Source organism: Gopherus evgoodei, chromosome 4 (assembly GCF_007399415.2).
Source record: "Gopherus evgoodei ecotype Sinaloan lineage chromosome 4, rGopEvg1_v1.p, whole genome shotgun sequence".
Taxonomy (NCBI): Eukaryota; Metazoa; Chordata; order Testudines; family Testudinidae; genus Gopherus; species Gopherus evgoodei.
Window position 1 is genome coordinate 152,857,524 of NC_044325.1, and position 16,948 is coordinate 152,874,471.

Sequence of the window (16,948 nt, forward strand, 5' to 3'; positions counted from 1 at the left end):
AGCAAGCCAATCCCCCAGCCCAGGGCCAGATCAGAGCCAGCACCCCCTAGGGGGGAAAGGCCCCAGGTCCCATCCCCCACCCTGAGCCAGCCAATCCTGTAGCCCAGAGCCAGATTGGAGCCGGCGCCCCCTAGAGGCACAAACACACACAAACAGGCTGTATATGAAAATAGAGGGAAAAGGCCCCAGGTCCCATTCCCAGCCAGCCAATCCCCTAGCCCAGGGCCAGATTGGAGCCGGGGCCCCCTAGAGGGGAAAGTCCCCAGATCCCATCCCTGACCCTGAGCCAGCCAATCCCCTAGCCCAGGGCCAGATTGGAGCTGGTGCCCCCTAAAGGCGAAAGGCCCCAGTCCTGTCCTCCACCCTGAGCCAGCCAATCCCCTGGCCCAGGGCCAGATTGGAGCCAGCACCTCCTAGAGGCGAAAGGCCTCCGGTCCCGGTCCCCCACCCCTCTGAGCCAGGCAATCCCGTAGCCCAGGGGCCAGACTGGAGCTGGCGCTCCTAGTGGAGAAAGGCCCCAGGTCCCATTCCCCACCACAAACACACACAAACAGGCTGTATATGAAAATAGAAAGCTCTATTTCAGAGCTATTCTGCCCCCTGGTGCTCAGACAGCTTTATGGTGCTGGGATGGCGTGGGGATGGCAGGGGGTCAGAGGGGATGGTACAAAAATTCCGCCCAGATTTCAACCCCAAAGGATCTGGGAAGGAGCTCCCCTGAGCCCCATTCATATCATCCCCCTTTAAGGGGGGGGGGACCTCGGATTCACCCCCCATGCCCTCCCTGCTGAATGTGGGACCATCCCCCCCACTTAAAACCAAGTATCTTCTTTTTACCGCCATTGGAATTAAAGATGGGGGGGCAACAGATTCACCCCATATTCCCTCACTGGAAAGTGGGGTTCCTTGTCCTAGTGTGGGGGCCTCTCTGTCCTCCCTCTTGAATGTATGGTTCCTCGTGCTCCCGCCTCCAAAAATCCCATCCCCTGCTAAGATCAGGGTCACTACTATGTTTCCTCCATGGCTCTAAAGGGATGTCAAAGCCCCCCACATTCCTCAGCAAAAAGCTGGAGGGGCTATTGGAATGGGGGACCCCTCCCTTCCCCCCAGTAAAGAGGGGTCCAATTCTCCCATCTGAAATGGGGGGGTTCCCTTCTCCCACAAGTGTGGTGTCTCCTCCCTTTACCCACTGAATCTGGGGTGTCCCCCCATGGCAGTGAAGGGGTTCTCCAATCTCCCCAGGAAATCAGGGTCCCGCCCTGAAATGGGGGCCTGCCCCTCTGCCCGCCATGTCACAGGCTGCCCAGCGCCTGCCCCACCTGCACCCTGCACCCAGCACTGGTGCGGAAGCCAAAGCGCCGGGGCCCCTGGAAGAGGAGGACGATAGTGGAGCCCAGGTTGAACTCGCCCAGGCCGGCTCCCTTGGGGGCGGGGACCCCAGCTGGCCCCGCCCAGTCCAAGTAGCTGAGGTCGTGGTAGCAGCCCTGCACGTGGCGGGCACAATTGGTTTGAAGGTCCTGCCAGAGAGAAAGGGGGCCACGGTTACCATGGTGATGGGCACCCCCTCACTCCATATCTGCTCTGGCTCACAAGAGCCATGTGACTCTGTGCTCAGCCCCCGCCACATGCGACCCCACAGGAGCATGTGCTCACTAGCCCCCCCACGTGCAATCCCACCAGAGCATGTGCTCACCAGGCCCCCCCACATGTAATCCCATGGGTGCACGTACTCACTGGGAGGCCCCCCATGTGCTATTGCACAAATGCACGCACACTCACCAGGGCCCCCCCCCTTGTCTGATCCCACAAATACGTGCACGCTCACCAGGGACCCCCCCCATGAGATTCCACAAGCACAGACATGCTCAGGAGGGCCTCCCTCACATCAGATCATGCAAGCATGTACACAGTCACCAAGACCCCCCCACGTCTTTTCATGTAAGTGTGTGCACACTCACCAGGGCCCCCCCCCGCCACATGCAATCCCATGAGCCTGTGTGTGCTCACCAGGACTCACCTCCATGCAACCCCCACAAGCGCACACGCTCACCAGGGACCCCATCAGGACAGGAGGGCTGCCCCCCCTCTCCAGGGCTCCCGGCTCCCTCTGCCCCCAGCCCCACCTGGTCGCAGTAGATGCGGATGGAGCCCACGTTGGTAGCCCCCACGGCAGTCAGAGAGAAGAAGCCGTGGGCCCACTCTCCGCTCAGCACCACCCGCTCGTTGTGGCAGAATAGCCCCGGGATCCAGCGCACCACGCTCGGACTCACCGACATCAGGGAGCCTGCCACGGGTGGGCACAGGACAGGGCATGCAGATAGATGGGAGGGAAGAGGAGACCCCAGTGTGAGTGACAATCGGGTTCATGCCCCCCACCGCCCCAGCCTGCTCCCCCCTCGGCTGTGCTGTACCGGGGAAGTGCCGGCGGTGCTGGATGTGCCAGTCAGTGGGCGAGTGGAAGTGGTGATAGTCGTCCGGTGCCAGATAGATGATGCACTGATAGAGCTGGTGCCCCCGGCACCACCATGGGGAGAGACCCCTGCCTGGGGGAGAGAGACGGACAGCAAAGGGTTAATCTGCACCTGCCTTGGACACACACACACACACACACACACACACACACACACACACACAGGGATTGTCCCCCCAGTGTGGCCCCTTTGGTCCCCAGATTGGCCCCTGGGATCTACCCCAGCCACCCCTGCCCCCGGATTGGATACTAAGACCAACCTCCCACATCAGCCCTAACTCCTTGCTCACCCCCATCTTCCCTCCAGTCCTGGGGGCCGAGGAAGCTCTCCAGGGAGTATGTCACCCCCTTCACTTGCTCCAGGCGGCTCCTTCGCACCCGGCCCAGGTGCACAATGTAGCCGTCTGCCGGAATGACCTGCAACCAGCCAGGACAGGATGAGAAGTGGGGATGGCCTTGCACAGAGATTCACAAGGGCGGGCCAGGGCGTTCACACCTGTGCCAGCTGAGCAAAGATGGGGGCACTCCCAATCCCCAGGGAGCAGTACCCTGGGGAGGCAGGGGCAGGGCTCTGTGGAGTGCCCATGCCAGCCCATGCACAGACAGTGCAAAGCTCTTGTGAAAAGCCAGGCTGTGAAAGCACGAGGCCTGGAGCTCTGGTGAACATGCTTGTGTCTCACACGTGAGGGAGGCTCATTTGCCGCTGCTAGCAGGGTCATGTTGAGCTTGCAGCGCTGCTGGGCACACATGTGGGCCAAGGCAGGCGGGGAGTTCTGGGACCCTGGCCTCAGGGAGGGACGTGCACATGTATCATCACTGTGGGCAGCGGGAGGTACTATGTCAAAGGGAAGGGAAGACCCATGATATGGGGCACAGGGGGGAGGGGAGAATGAGACAGACCATGGGGGGCATACCATAATTTGTGCAGGGGGGGTGGGACATACCATGCCATGTGAAGGGAGAACAAAATGAGACCTATCGTATTGTGGGGGGTTCAGGAGTGGAAGGTAATCGTACTGTGGCTGGATGGGATCGAACATCCCATCCCATGAGGAGCTTTGCTGGGGGAGTGGAGGCCCTGCCATGACATGGGAAGGCAATGAAGGGGCCAGGCGAGACATACCATGTCATGGGAGGACAATAGGAGGGACCTACCATGTCATGGGGGGGCAGGGCAGGATATACCATGCCATGGAAGGGCAATGCAGGAGAGGAGAGAACAAAGCAGGACATACCATGCCATGGGAGGGCAATGGGGGGCAGGGCAGGACATTCCATGCCATGGAAGGGCAATGCAGGAGAGGAGAGAACAAAGCAGGACATACCATGCCATGGGAGGGCAATGGGGGGCAGTCTGGGAAATATCATGTCATGGGAGGGCAATGGGGGGGCAAGGCAGGATGTACCATGCCATGGGAGGGCAATGGGGGGGGACAGAGAAGGACATACCATGCCATGGGAGGGCAATGGGGGGACAGAGGACATACCATGTCATGGGGTGCAATGGGACGCACCCAGGGCTTGAGCGGGCGCCGGAAGAGCTCCCCAAGGCTGCGGTAGCCACTCAGATCTTCCTCAGCCGCCTCGGCCATGTTGACGGAGAAGGCCCAGACGTAGAGCGCTAGCAGGGGGCGTCGCAGCCAGCGGGGCAGTGCCAGCCCTGTCAGCACCCCCCCGAGCCGTGAGAGCAGCCGGGTGGGGGCACGGCAGTACAAGGCCTGCAGGGGGGAGAGTCAGCAGGGGGCACTCGCCCCTTAGAGCCCCCCCATATATCCCTTCCCCCCACTCCTCCCATCCCAACCCAGATCCCTCCCATCACTTCTTCTGCCCCCCTTCTCCCCAGTTCCTCCCCCTCGCTGGCTCCTTCTCTACCCCCCATGCCCTGACCTTACTGGTGGGCTGCAGCCCAACACGGGTGAGAGGCTTGAGAATCTGCCAGGAACGGAGCTGCAGGGCATGGCCAGGTATCCGGAGTAGATGGCGCCGCAGGGAGAGCCTGGGGATGGCTATCCTGGAGGGACAAGTACAGCACCGTGCACAAACTACGGCTCACCCCTGGCGGGGGAAACCGGGACAGAGAATGGGACCCATGCATCCAGGAGGGCAGCACTGGGTGCTCACCCCTGGGAGTTATGAGATGATTTACACAGCCTGCCTTTGCCTGGGAGATCCCAGCCTGGAGCAGAGGGGAGTCACTGCCCCAGAGGCATCCCCCCAAAGCTAGGCTGGGCCCCCCACACCCATCAGGAGAGCAGCGCCCAGGCTCGGGGCTGCCATGGGGCCAGACAGCACCCCCAAGACAGAGCCAGCCCACTCCCCGAGACCAAACACAGTTACACACAGCATAACACAAACACACAGAGCATAACAGTGTTGTGCACAGGCACAGTAACACACAGAGCATAACATAGTGTCACACAGAGCATAGCAGTATAACACACACTCTGATAGAGACACAAAGCAAAAGTGTTGCACATACAAATGTAACATATATAGGATGTAACACACAAAGAGCATAAACCAGTGTAACACACTAACAGTGTAACAGAGTATAACCGTGTCACAGAGCACAGTGTAACACACACCAAGATACTCTTTGTGTGTCTGTAACAGTTGCACACACAAATTTAACACAGGGAATAACACAGTGTAACACATAGAGAGTGTAAGAGTCTAACACACGAACAAATGTGATACACTAATAGACTAACACAAACAGCATGTAACACACTCAGAGTACAGTGTAATTCACACACAGAGTGTAACATGCAGTGTCGCAGTGTAGCACAGTGTAACACACGTCTCACACATGCATAGACACAGTGTCATATACAGACTATAACAGTGTAACACACACAGAGACATACACACACATAACACACAGCAGCTAAGAGTGAGGTGTGACTCCTGAAAACCTACAGGCAGACGCAGCCACCCACTTACACACACAGAGGAAACATGCACAAATGTACACATACACACTGACGCACAGTAGCTGGGAGAGAGACTCCTGGCCATTGGGTCCCACACACACGGAACAGGACACCCCTCCACATGCATTAGTAACATAACACACACCTGCCCTTAGATACACGCCCTGCTATTTATACACACAGGAAACAAAACACACACAAAAAGAACAAGAGTATTTGTAGCACCTTAGAGACTAACAAATTTATTTGAGCATAAGCTTTCGTGGGCTACAGCCCACTTTATCTGCATGCATCCGATGAAGTGGGTTCTAGCCCACGAAAGCTTACGCTCAAATAAATCTGTTAGTCTCTAAAGTGCCACAAGGACTCCTGTTCTTTTTGCAGATACAGACTAACATGGCTGCTACTCTGAAAACTCACACACACTCGCTGACAGCAGACGGTACAACCGACACAGATACAACACACACATTTGACACAATGACCCACACCCTGCAACATGCACACCCGCACACACTGATAGCAGGACAGCAACTCTCAAGACAGCTGGTATCTACTGATCCTGGTGCATGCATATGCACACACACCCCACAACTTAGCACAGACACCCTCGAGCAGCCTCCTACAATATGGCACATAGAATGACTGTGACACAAAGTCACACACACAAGGGCATGCAGGACACACACACACACACACACGGGTACAGAGAATACTCCTAACACACAATCACACACACTGTAATAAAAGAGGGTAACATTCACACAAACACAAAATCACACACACACGATAACATACAGAGAACACTAACACAATCACAAACACACAGAGACATACAATCACACACACAAGGGTACAGAGCATACTCCTAACACACAGTCACACACACTATAACAATAGAGGGTAACATTCACACAAACACAAATCGCACACACACAGAGAACACTAACACAATCACAGAGAAAACCACTGAATGACACTAACACAAAATCACACCCACTACAAGGGTACAGAGAATAACACACACACACAGAAAATGACAACAACACACACACACACACACACACAAACACACAGGGCGAAGGCAGCCCAGACACACTCACTGGGAACAAGGATATTGCAGGCCCAGATCCATCTCTTCCACCTCGCCCGTGCTCAGCGATGGCCATCACGACATGTGCACAATGACTCAAAAGAGTTGCACGGGGCCCTCCCTCATGAAATTGGCTCCGCACAAGCCTATGGTCTCATCATCACCCCACACAGCAGGACCATGACATCACCTGGCCACGCACACACGGTGGGATTGCAAACAGTAGGGGCTTGAACTATGCCCCAGATACGGCTGCATCTCAGCCCAGGCAGCGGATCCCTGAATAAACAGCCCCTGCGCCCCACCCTGGAGATGGCTGCATCTCAGGGCCAGGCAAGGGATCCCCGTATAAACAGCCTCCGAACTCCACCCCAGAGGGGGCTGAATCTCAGAGCCAGGCCAGGGATCCCCGTATAAACAGTCCCCACACACTGCACCACAGGGGGGCTGCATCTCAGTGCTGGGTGAGGGATCACCATATAAACAGCCCCCACACCCCAACCAAGAGGTGGTTGCTTCTCCGCTGTACCCCCTAGCTGGGAAAAGACCCATGTCTATGTACATATATATAAAAACTTTATTCCCAGCAATACAGGGGGGCAGAGCACATTGGATTCACAGTGTGTGTAACTCTGGACCCACATGGAGCTGGATCGAATCCGCATCCTTCAGTCACTGGTCCCAGCCATCTCACTGGGATAAGCTCGCTAAGGCACAGAACGTTTTGGTCTCATTGGGGTCGCTGCCGACGCTGGGGAGGGGGGCAGGTCTACAGGGCTTTCTTGTCCTTTAGGGTCCAATCCAGACGCCACTCCTCTGCTCCAAGCAGGTTCCGGTCCGTGACCCAGCCCGTCGAGACCAGCCCTGCAAGAGACAGACCAGCCCAAGGCCAGAGGATGATGTGTGTGTTTCCCCAGCAGGAGGTGCTCTTCACGGGACAGGGGGCACTAGGGGACACCCCAGGGCTGGAAATGCAGTGAGTGGGGGTGTCTCTCCAATCTCCCCAGGGCAAGGGCCAATGGTGAAGACCCCAGCGCCGAGAGCATGGGGGTGGGGTCTCCACAGCACAGGGTGCTCTTCCCAGGGCACGGGGCCCTGCAGGGGGTAAGATCAGAAGTGGGAGTGCAGGGGGTGGGGATATTCCCCAGCAGGGGACGGTCTCCCCAGGCAGGGGGACACAGGGAAGGGCCGGGGCTGAGTGCAGGGGTTGGGGGACATTTCCCAGCAGGGGGCACTCTCCCAGGGGTAAGGGCACTAGGGGGCTCAGGGGTGAGTGCAGGGGGAGGGGATGTTCCCCAGCAGGGGGTGCTCTCCCCAGGGAGGAGCACTAGGGGTGCTCCCAGTTACCTGCTAGGAACCGGGGGAACAGCCTGTCCAGCAGCTGGTGAGTTTCCGTCAGCGCAGCCCAGACCTCTCCATCAGGGGCTGAAAGACAGAACAGAGCTGGCTGTGGGTGAAGGATAGGTGCTGTGAAACCTCTGGATGAGCCCCTCTGCCCCCCCACAGGATCAGGCACAGGGGGTGTCTGGTAACCCCACCCCTCACCTCCACACAACTGCCGTTGCAGCTTCTGTAGCGTCTCTTCCTCCATGGCACCCGGGGGCAGGGCCTGGCACAGTAGGGTCTCCAGGAGCAGGGCATGGGAACAGGCCTGGATGATGTCCACACTACTCGCTCCATGGCGCAGGGCCACAGCCACGGTGCCTGTGGGGAGAAGGGCACAGCAGGGTGTCCTGCACCATCTCACCACACCGCCATCCCAGACACCTGGGCCCCGTTTCCCCTCCCAATCTCTGTCTCCTACGGCTGCTGTGCCGGACGCCAGGGTCCCATTTCCATTCCTGGTCTCTGCCCCCTACGGCTGCCATCCAGGACACCTGGGTCCCATTTCCACTCCTGGTCTCTACACCCTACGGCAGCCGTGCTGGACACTTAGGTCCTATTCCCCTCCTGGTCTTTGCCCCCTATGGCTGCCATCCCGGACACCTGGGTCTCATTCTTCCTCCCGGTTCCTCCTCACCAGCTTTTCGGTTCAGAGCAATTAGATAGTTCCTCAAGTTGCCCTCGCAGGCCTGCTGGAACTCAGCTACGCTGTGGGATAGACAGAAGGAAAGAATATGCAAAGAAGGAGATGCTCACTATGAAAAGCTAATGCAGTTTTAGGATGCATCAGGCGAGGTATTTCCAGCAAAGATAAGGAGGTGTTAGTACCATTATACAAGGCACTGGTGAGACCTCATCTGGAATACTGTGTGCAGTTCTGGTCTCCCATGTTTAAGAAGGATGAATTCAAACTGGAACAGGTACAGAGAAGGGCTACTAGGATGATCCGAGGAATGGAAAACCTGTCTTATGAAAGGAGACTCAAAGAGCTTGGCTTGTTTAGCCTAACCAAAAGAAGGCTGAGGCCCCCCTATGCTTGCTCTTTATAAATATATCAGAGGGATTAATATTAGGGAGGGAGATGAATTATTTAAGCTTAGTACCAATGTGGACACAAGAACAAATGGATATAAACTGGCCACCAGGAAGTTTAGACTTGAAATTAGACGAAGGTTTCTAACCATTAGAGGAGTGAAGTTCTGGAACAGCCTTCCAAGGGGAGTAGTGGGGGCAAAAGACACATCTGGCTTTAAGACTAAGCTTGATAAATTTATGGAGGGGATGGTATGATGGGGTAGCCTAATTTTGGCAATTAATTTGGCAATTGATCTATGATTATCAGCAGGTAAGTATGCCCAGTGGTCTGTGATGGGATGTTAGATGGGATGGGATCTGAGTTACTACAGAGAATTCTTTGGGGTCGGGAAGGAATTTTCCTCCAAGGCAGATTGGCAGATTTTCACCTTCCTCTGCAGCACGGGTCACGGGTCACTTGCTGGAGGATTCTCTGCAGCCTGAGGTCTTCAAATCACAATTCGAGGACTTCAATAACTCAGACATAGGTTAGGAGTTTGTTATAGAAGTGGATGGGTGAGATTGTGTGGCCTGCATTGTGCAGGAGGTCAGACTAGATGATCATAATGGTCCCTTCTGACCTTAAAGTCTATGAGTCTATGAATGGAACAGACACGTTTAGCCTCTGGAACTCCTCACCACAAGATGTTTCAGGGAGAAGATCCACCAAAGACACATAGGTTTCTATGAGCAGGAACTGCATCTACAATAAATGTGTCGAGGGGTCTCCCTAGAGACTTGTGCTGGCTGGGCCGAGGGGCCAATCCCTGGGGAGGGATGAGGGACAAGTTACACCACTGTTACTCACCTGGAGACCAGCAGGTGGAGTGGGGCTCCTAGAGTTATCCTGAGATGGTGCTGGAATTCTGTGGAGAGGTGAGGAGCAAAGAGTCTAGTCAGTTGGGTATGGGGTGGGAATGGGACATGGGGCCTTTTCCCTCTCGGGGAAATTGGTCTCTCTGCATCTGCCCATGCTGGGGTTCCCCTCTCCCCCCCCCTCCGCGGTCACCTGGCAGCAGGGGTTCCTGCGGGTTGGCATGGGCGGGCGTGGGCACCCAGCCCTGGCACAGGAAGTGCCGCAGGGCGAGGCGCAGCCGGGCCCGGTTGAGTGTCTCCATGCAGACGGCGCGCACGGCCCGGTAGTTGGCGTAGAGGTGTAGAGCCGTGAACAGGCCATAGAGGGTGTAGGTGAGCCTGTGGGGGAGGGCAGAGACAGGGGTCAGAGACAGGGGCCGGCCCAGCCAGACCCAGAATCCCCACAATCCCCTGTGCCTGCCACAACCCTTCCCACAATCCCTTTTGCCTCCCACCTTCCATAATCCCCCACAATCCTTCCCACAATCCCCTGCACCCCCTGCCTCCCACAATCCCGACCCCACCCCAACACTTGTGCTATCCCTGCCCTTGGGGTCACTCACTGGAGCCTGTCGGTGACGAGGGGGATAAGGAGGAGGCTAACGAGCAGGCCGGCTAAATTCACCAGGGTCTCCTGGGGGTGGGAGAGGAGTGAGTGAGACCATCTGCAGAGGTGGGGTACAACCCACCGCCCCGGGCATTTCCGCCCTGCTGCATTCTGGGAGAGTCTGTCCCCGCTGCCCCCTGGAGCGCCCCCGCCCGCTGCACTGTGGGGTGCCCCTTAACAGTGGCCCCAGCAGGATCCCACCTGGCTCCCATCCTTGGCCGAAACATCTGCCATGTTGTCCCGTCGGGCCTGGTGCATGGTGAGGGCTGCCCGGGTGGCGCCTCCAGCTACTCCCACGATGCACTGGGGCAGAGAGAGAGGAGAGGGGTCCAGGTGTGGGGTGCAGGACTCATGCCAACAAGAGTCAGTGGGAAAGACTTAAAACAGAGCCGTAGCCCATGGGAATATGTGGTTCTCATGAAATCAGGGCAGCTCCAGCCCAATTTCATCAGGGGGAAAAAAAGAAAACGGGGGTAAAAATGTTCCGACAATGTCCTGACTCTTCACTGAGAAAATACTGTTTGTTTGGACTGTTTTTATTTTGTTTTGGTATCGATAACGATAGAATTCTCTAGTGCATCAACCCCACTATGGGGTTTGTGCTGTGTTATATAGTACAAAGAGGTGACATTGAAACAAAATGTTTCCAAAGAGCTGAAATGAAGGTTTTCTGGAATTTTCCGTCGCGAATAATATCAAAATGGTCAGGTTTTGCTCTGAGGAGAATGGGGCCAAATTACAAAAGCACAAAATCCTTCATGAAATGGAACTTCTGCCGTTCACATTGCTCTGATGCCGTCCCCTGCCCCTCTGCCAATCCTTTGCCCCAGCGCCAACCCACCAATCACCTCATGGAACCCCTCCCCCGTGCCAATGCCAACCCCTCCCGCCAACCCCTCACCCACATCACACCAGCCCCCTCCCCATAACCAACCCTCTTCCGCTCATGCCAACCCCTCCACCAACTCCCAATGCTAACCCCTTGCATCAATTCCCGCCCACCAATCCACTCCCAGCTACCTTGAAGAAGCCGCTGGTGCAGATGATGAGAGTGAAGCATGCTGGGAAGGCAGGGGCCAGGATCTCCATGAAGATGGCCAGGTCATTGAGACCATCTGCAAAGAGCCTGCAGGGCACAAGGGGCAAGAGTGGTGGGGCATGGCAGGGTTAGAGCTCATGTGTCACCCATGGGGTTCAGAGGATACTGGGCACTAAACAGGGGTCAGAGGTTCAGAATTGCCTGCTGATGGTCAGGTGTGAAGGGTTAGAGGTCATGAGGGAGGTCAGAGGGCACTCAACGGGCTACAAGGTTGAGAACTGCACCATGAGGTTCAAAGAGTGAAGGTCACCAAGGGGTTGGGGTCAAAGATCAAGTATCGCTCAACAAATGTCAAAAGTTGAGCCTCACTCAACGGGGCTCAGAAGGCAAAGGTCACAAGGCAAGTGTTGCCCAATGGACAGTTAGAAGATGAAGATCACACAATGGGGGCTCAGAGGACAAATGCCCAATGGGAGGTCAGAGTGTGACGGTCACCTGAGAGGCTCAGAGGGGAGGACTGTCCAATCACGTGCAGAGGACAAGACCAACGCATTTAAGTTTCAGAGGTCAAAGATCTTGTAATGGTCAGCAAGTGAGGATCTGCCATGAGGATATCAGAATGAGGGGCATCCCAGGCTGTCGGGGTGAAGGGTGCCCCAGGGATGAGGGGTTGTGGGAGGGATGTCCTGGGGAAAGGGGAGGTGGGTCCTTTCCTCGCTCACCTCCACTGCTTGGCGTCACAGTCCAGTTTGCTCCTGGGGGGAGGGAGAGAAGAGGTCATGAGGGGAGATAACTCCACCAGCACTGGTGACCCACAAACCTCCCTCTCCACGGGGTGTGCCACTCACCCTTTCATCCAGGCAAAAAGAATCCGGCCAAGCATCCCCGTTCCGTCTGCAGGGGAGACAGAGAGGGCTGTCAGGGGCAGTGAAGGAAACAGCCGATCCTGCAGAGTGAATGGGGAGTTCAGCGGAGTCTAGGGGGCACTACTGGGGTTAGTGGGAAAAAGGGAGCGATGTCCCAGGCCAGCATACATCAAGGAGGGGAACTCAGGTATGGGAGAATCCCAGGCAGGGACGGATTCCCAAATTCATTGATTCCAAGGCCAAAAGGGACCATTGCGATCATCTCATCTGACCTCCTGGATAACACAGGCCAGAGACGTGCCCCAGGGTAATTCCTAGAATGGAGCTTGAAGAAAAACATCTAAACTTGATTTTAAAATTGTCAGTGATGGAGAATCCACCACAATCCTGGGTAAATTGTTCCAGTGGTTAATTCTTCGCACTGTGAAATATTTACCCTTATTTCCAGTCTGAACTTGTCTAGCTTCAACTCCCAGCCATTGGATCCTGTTAGATCTTCCTCTGCTAGACTGAAGAGCCCACTATTAAATATTTGTTCCCCGTGTAGGTACTTACTGACTGTGATCAAGTCACCCCATAACCTTCTCTTTGTTAAGCTGAAGAGATTGAGCCCCTTGAGTCACTATAAGGCAGGTTTTCTTATCCTTTAATCATTCTCCTGGCTCTTCTCTGACCCCTCTCCAGTGTATCAACATCCTTCTGGAATTGTGGGTTCCACCACTGGACATAGCAGCAGACGCACCAGGGACAAATACAGCGGTAAAATAACCTCTCTATTCCTACTCAAGATCCCCATATATGCACCCCAGGATCGCACGGCTTCTTTTGGCCACAGCTTCGCACTGGGGGTGCCCATTCAGCTGATTATCCACCAGGACCTCCAAATCTTTTTCAGGGTCCCTGCTTTCCAGGACATGGTCCCCCCATCCTGTAGTCTGGCCCACACTCTTTTGTTCCTATCCCTATATATTTAGCCATATCAAAACGCATATTGTTCACCTGAGCCCAGCTCAGCTGATCCCTCTGTATCAGTGACCTCTCCTCTTTGTTATTTCCCACTCCCCAGACTTTTTGAGTCACCAGCGATGATTTTATGTTTTCTGGCAAGTCATTAATGCAGGTGTTAAACAGCAAAGGGCCAGAAGCCAATCTCTGCAGGACCCCACTCATAACACACTCACTCGGGGGGGATTCCCCGTTCACGGGCACGTTTTGATACCTATCTATTAGCCAGTTTTCAATCCATTCGATGCGGGCCATGTTCATTTTACATCGTTCTAGTTTTCTAAATCAAAATGTAGTGCAGTACCAAGCAAAAAGCCTTACAGAAGTCTAAGTATATTACAAGTGTGACCTTTATCAGACTTGTAATCTTACCCAAAACAAAGTGATCAAGTGAATGTGACAGGCCGTATTTTTCTATAAATCCATATTGACTGGCATTAATTATATTATCCTCCTTTAATTCTTCCTTAATGGAGTCCCGTATCAGCTGATCCATTTTCTTGGCTGGGATCGATGTCAGGCTGATGGGCCTATAATTACCCAGGTCATCCTGTTTACCTTTTTAAATGTTGTCACATCAGCTGTCTTCCAGTCTTCTGGGACTTCTCCAGTGCTCCAAGACTTATTGAAAATCAACATTAGTGATCTCATCAGCCAGCTCTTTTAAAGCTCTTGGATCCAAGTTATCTGGACCTGCTGATTTTAAAATGTCTAACTTAAGTAGTTGCTGTTTAACATCCTTTAGAGATACTAGTGGACTGGAAAAAAGTGTTATTGTGTTATGTGACATCACTATTTGTTTTTGTCCTAAATACAGAACAAAAACATTTATTGAACAGTCCTGCCTTTTCTGCATTATTATTATTAACAAGACCATTTCATCTAGTCATGGATCAATACCACTGTCAGGATTCTTTTTGTTCCTAATATGCCTTAAAAGCTCCCTCTTACTGTCCTTAACTCTGCTGGCCATAGATTTCTCCTTGTGTCTCTTTGCTTCCTTTATCAATTTTCTGCAATTCCTAGCTTCTGATTTATAACCCTTACTATGAGGTTTCCCCTTTCTTCTAGTCATCACATGTTATTTTTATATTTTTGAAGCTGCCGTCACTTCCGCACCAGTCTTTTAACCAATATAGCCTTCTTCGATGGTGGGATCAGAGGTAGGGATTTGTGGAGTGGGTGTCTCCACAGTGATTCAGGGGTGTGTGTCTCACCTTTGAGTATCCATGTGACTGTGGCTGCAGCAACAGTCGAGGTCTGGTCCCCCACGCCCACCCCCTTCAGCACGGCCTGCGTGGCCAGTGCCCCCGTGATGCTGCTGGCAAAGGCCTGGAAGGAACAGGGGAGACTGTTGCTATTGGGGGAGGGGCAAGGACGCTGACCAACCTCTCTCCACCTTTGGCTTCTCAGTGCCCACCATTACCCCCATCACTTCCTTCTGCCCTCAGCCAGTCCCACCCCACGCCTCAGTACTATAAAGAGGAGGACTGGGCCACACCCCACTGCACTCTGACCCCCCAAAACCCACTGCTAAGGTTCTCTTGCCCCCCTAGGGTGCCCCCTCCCCCAAGGGTTGGAGCTGGGTCACCTTCCTCCGTAGCGCCCCCCTCCCCCAGGACTAGGTCTGCTTGACTCCCATGCACCCCCCAATCCCCTAGGTCGGGGGCTGGGTCCCCTCCTCCCCCAGAGCTGGGGTGAGTCTCCCCCACTTCACTGCCTCACCTGCACAGTGTCCCATATCTGGTAGGGCAGGTAGTCCTGGCTCACACTCTCGGGGTACCCCTGGGGCAGAAAAACGGACTGCAGTGGAGAAAAGTGGGGGCCAAAGGTGAGCAGAACAGGGATCTTCCCCTGAGAATCAAAGACCACACTTCCCTCCATGACATCTCCACCTGGTCAACAGCAAGCCCTGCCCCCCCCACAAATTCTCCAACCCCCGTAAAGTCCTTCGAGGCCCCCAATCTCCCTTCCCCTTGTCTCCTACCCTCTACACCCTCAACTTGCCTTCATAACCTCCAACTCCTCCCCACTCAGATGCAGCGTGCCTGAGCCCCCTTCCCAATCTGTGCCCCCCACCCTGATCCCTTGGGCCCCGCAATTTACCCCTCTGAGTTCTGAATCTCTCCTCCTCTGCCCACCTCTGAATTACCCGTCAGCCCTCCTGGCTCCCCTCAACTCCCCATCTTTGCCCTTTGACCCCCCCCCCCACTCCTCATCTCACCATGAAGATCTCCTTTAGCGAGCGCCATCCCACGCGCCCCGGCTCATCCCCCACATAGCTTAGGCGCCCATCGGGTGAGGGCAGGTAGCAACGGGCACCGCGGGAGCCGTACTGCTCCGTGCAGAGCGGCTGGACCCCCAGGCTGGGCATGGCCGGAGCCAGGTCTGGGAGGGGAGAGGCGTTAGAGCAAGGAGTCATCAATGGGCATAAGAAGAGAACACAACGCACTGACTGCATACACACAGCACACAAACACCCAGTGTAATGCAGAGACTGTACATGCTCAGTGTTACACTCGGTGTATGCGCAGGGAGTGCATTACACGCTGCGGGTATGTTACAGCGTGTGTGGGCACGTGCAATCTGAATGCAGCCTCGTCTGTGATGAGCGTGTTACACTCTATGTGTGCATTAGTGCACATGTGCAATCTGTGTTATGCTGTGTGTAAGAGTATGGTGTGTGCGCTACACATTTTGTGTATGTGTATGGTACATGTGCGTGCATGTTACACTTAGGGTGACCAGACAGCAAGTGTGAAAAATCGGAACAGGGGTGGGGGGTAATTGGCACCTATATAAGAAAAAGCCCCAAATAGCAGAACTGTCCCTATAAAATCGGGACATCTGGTCACCCTAGTTACACTGCATACGTGTTACACCATGTGTATATGTGTGGGCGTGTGTGCATGTTACGCTCTGTCCATGTGTGCAGTGTGTATTACATGCTCTGTGCGTGTCCATTGCACTGTGTGCGCATTACATGCTGTGTGCATGTGTATTACACTCTGTATGTGCCTGTTACACACTATGTGTGCTACACTGTGTTACATGTTCTGTGTGTGTGCCCATGTGTGAGTGTTACACTGTTACATGCTGTGTGTCTATGCGTGTGGCTGTTACTCTGTGTTACATGCTCTGTACACACATGTGGGTGTTACACTCTGTTACATGCTGTGCTTGTGTGCACGTGTGTGGGTGTTACACTCTGTGTTACACATTGTGTGTATGCAAGTGTGTGGGTGTCACACTTTGTGTGTTACACGTTGTGGGTGTGCAAGTGTGTGGGTGTTACACACACAGTGTAGATGCCTGCACACACAGAGCTATAAATACGCTGTAGGTGTTATGGGGAGAAGTTAGTGAGTTACACTGACACACACACACACTGCGGGCTGCACCCCGGGGCAGGAGCGAGGCGCCCCGCCGGCCCGGCGCTGCCGGAGGGACACGTTGGCGGGGGGAGGGGCCCGGGAAGCGCCCCGCCCCCCAGGCCGGGACACACCCCCGGGGCCCGGGCTGCCCGCACTTACCTGGGCAGGGGGCGCGGGAGCAGCGGGGACCGAGGCTGGCAGGGTGCGGCTGACTCTAAGCAGTGGGGTTGTCGAGTGCCCCCACCCGCG

At 54.9% G+C, this 16,948-nt stretch overlaps 2 protein-coding genes across 4 annotated transcripts; both read right to left on the reverse strand.

Moving 5' to 3' along the window:
• Positions 1-560: 560 nt before the first annotated feature.
• On the reverse strand, positions 561-6,961 carry LOC115651449 (phosphatidylserine decarboxylase proenzyme, mitochondrial-like). 2 transcript variants are annotated; one of them, XM_030562522.1, is made up of 7 exons: positions 6,507-6,961; positions 4,358-4,481; positions 3,958-4,188; positions 2,761-2,887; positions 2,412-2,543; positions 2,124-2,284; positions 561-1,517 (listed from the first exon to the last, which is right to left on the reverse strand). In XM_030562522.1, the coding sequence occupies exons 1-7, from the start codon at positions 6,536-6,538 to the stop codon at positions 1,293-1,295; spliced, it is 1,032 nt and encodes a 343-aa protein (XP_030418382.1). In that variant the 5' UTR covers positions 6,539-6,961; the 3' UTR covers positions 561-1,292. The 2 variants fall into 2 exon arrangements, with proteins under 2 accessions (XP_030418382.1, XP_030418383.1); XM_030562523.1 differs by lacking the exon at positions 4,358-4,481.
• Positions 6,962-7,055: 94 nt separating this feature from the next.
• C4H16orf58 (chromosome 4 C16orf58 homolog) lies at positions 7,056-16,948 on the reverse strand. 2 transcript variants are annotated; one of them, XM_030562468.1, is made up of 15 exons: positions 16,859-16,948; positions 15,550-15,713; positions 15,051-15,128; positions 14,543-14,657; positions 12,303-12,348; positions 12,177-12,209; positions 11,436-11,541; positions 10,617-10,718; positions 10,372-10,442; positions 9,963-10,147; positions 9,762-9,819; positions 8,517-8,587; positions 8,042-8,200; positions 7,844-7,921; positions 7,056-7,360 (listed from the first exon to the last, which is right to left on the reverse strand). In XM_030562468.1, the coding sequence occupies exons 2-15, from the start codon at positions 15,697-15,699 to the stop codon at positions 7,266-7,268; spliced, it is 1,347 nt and encodes a 448-aa protein (XP_030418328.1). In that variant the 5' UTR covers positions 15,700-15,713; positions 16,859-16,948; the 3' UTR covers positions 7,056-7,265. The 2 variants fall into 2 exon arrangements, with proteins under 2 accessions (XP_030418328.1, XP_030418329.1); XM_030562469.1 differs by lacking the exon at positions 10,617-10,718.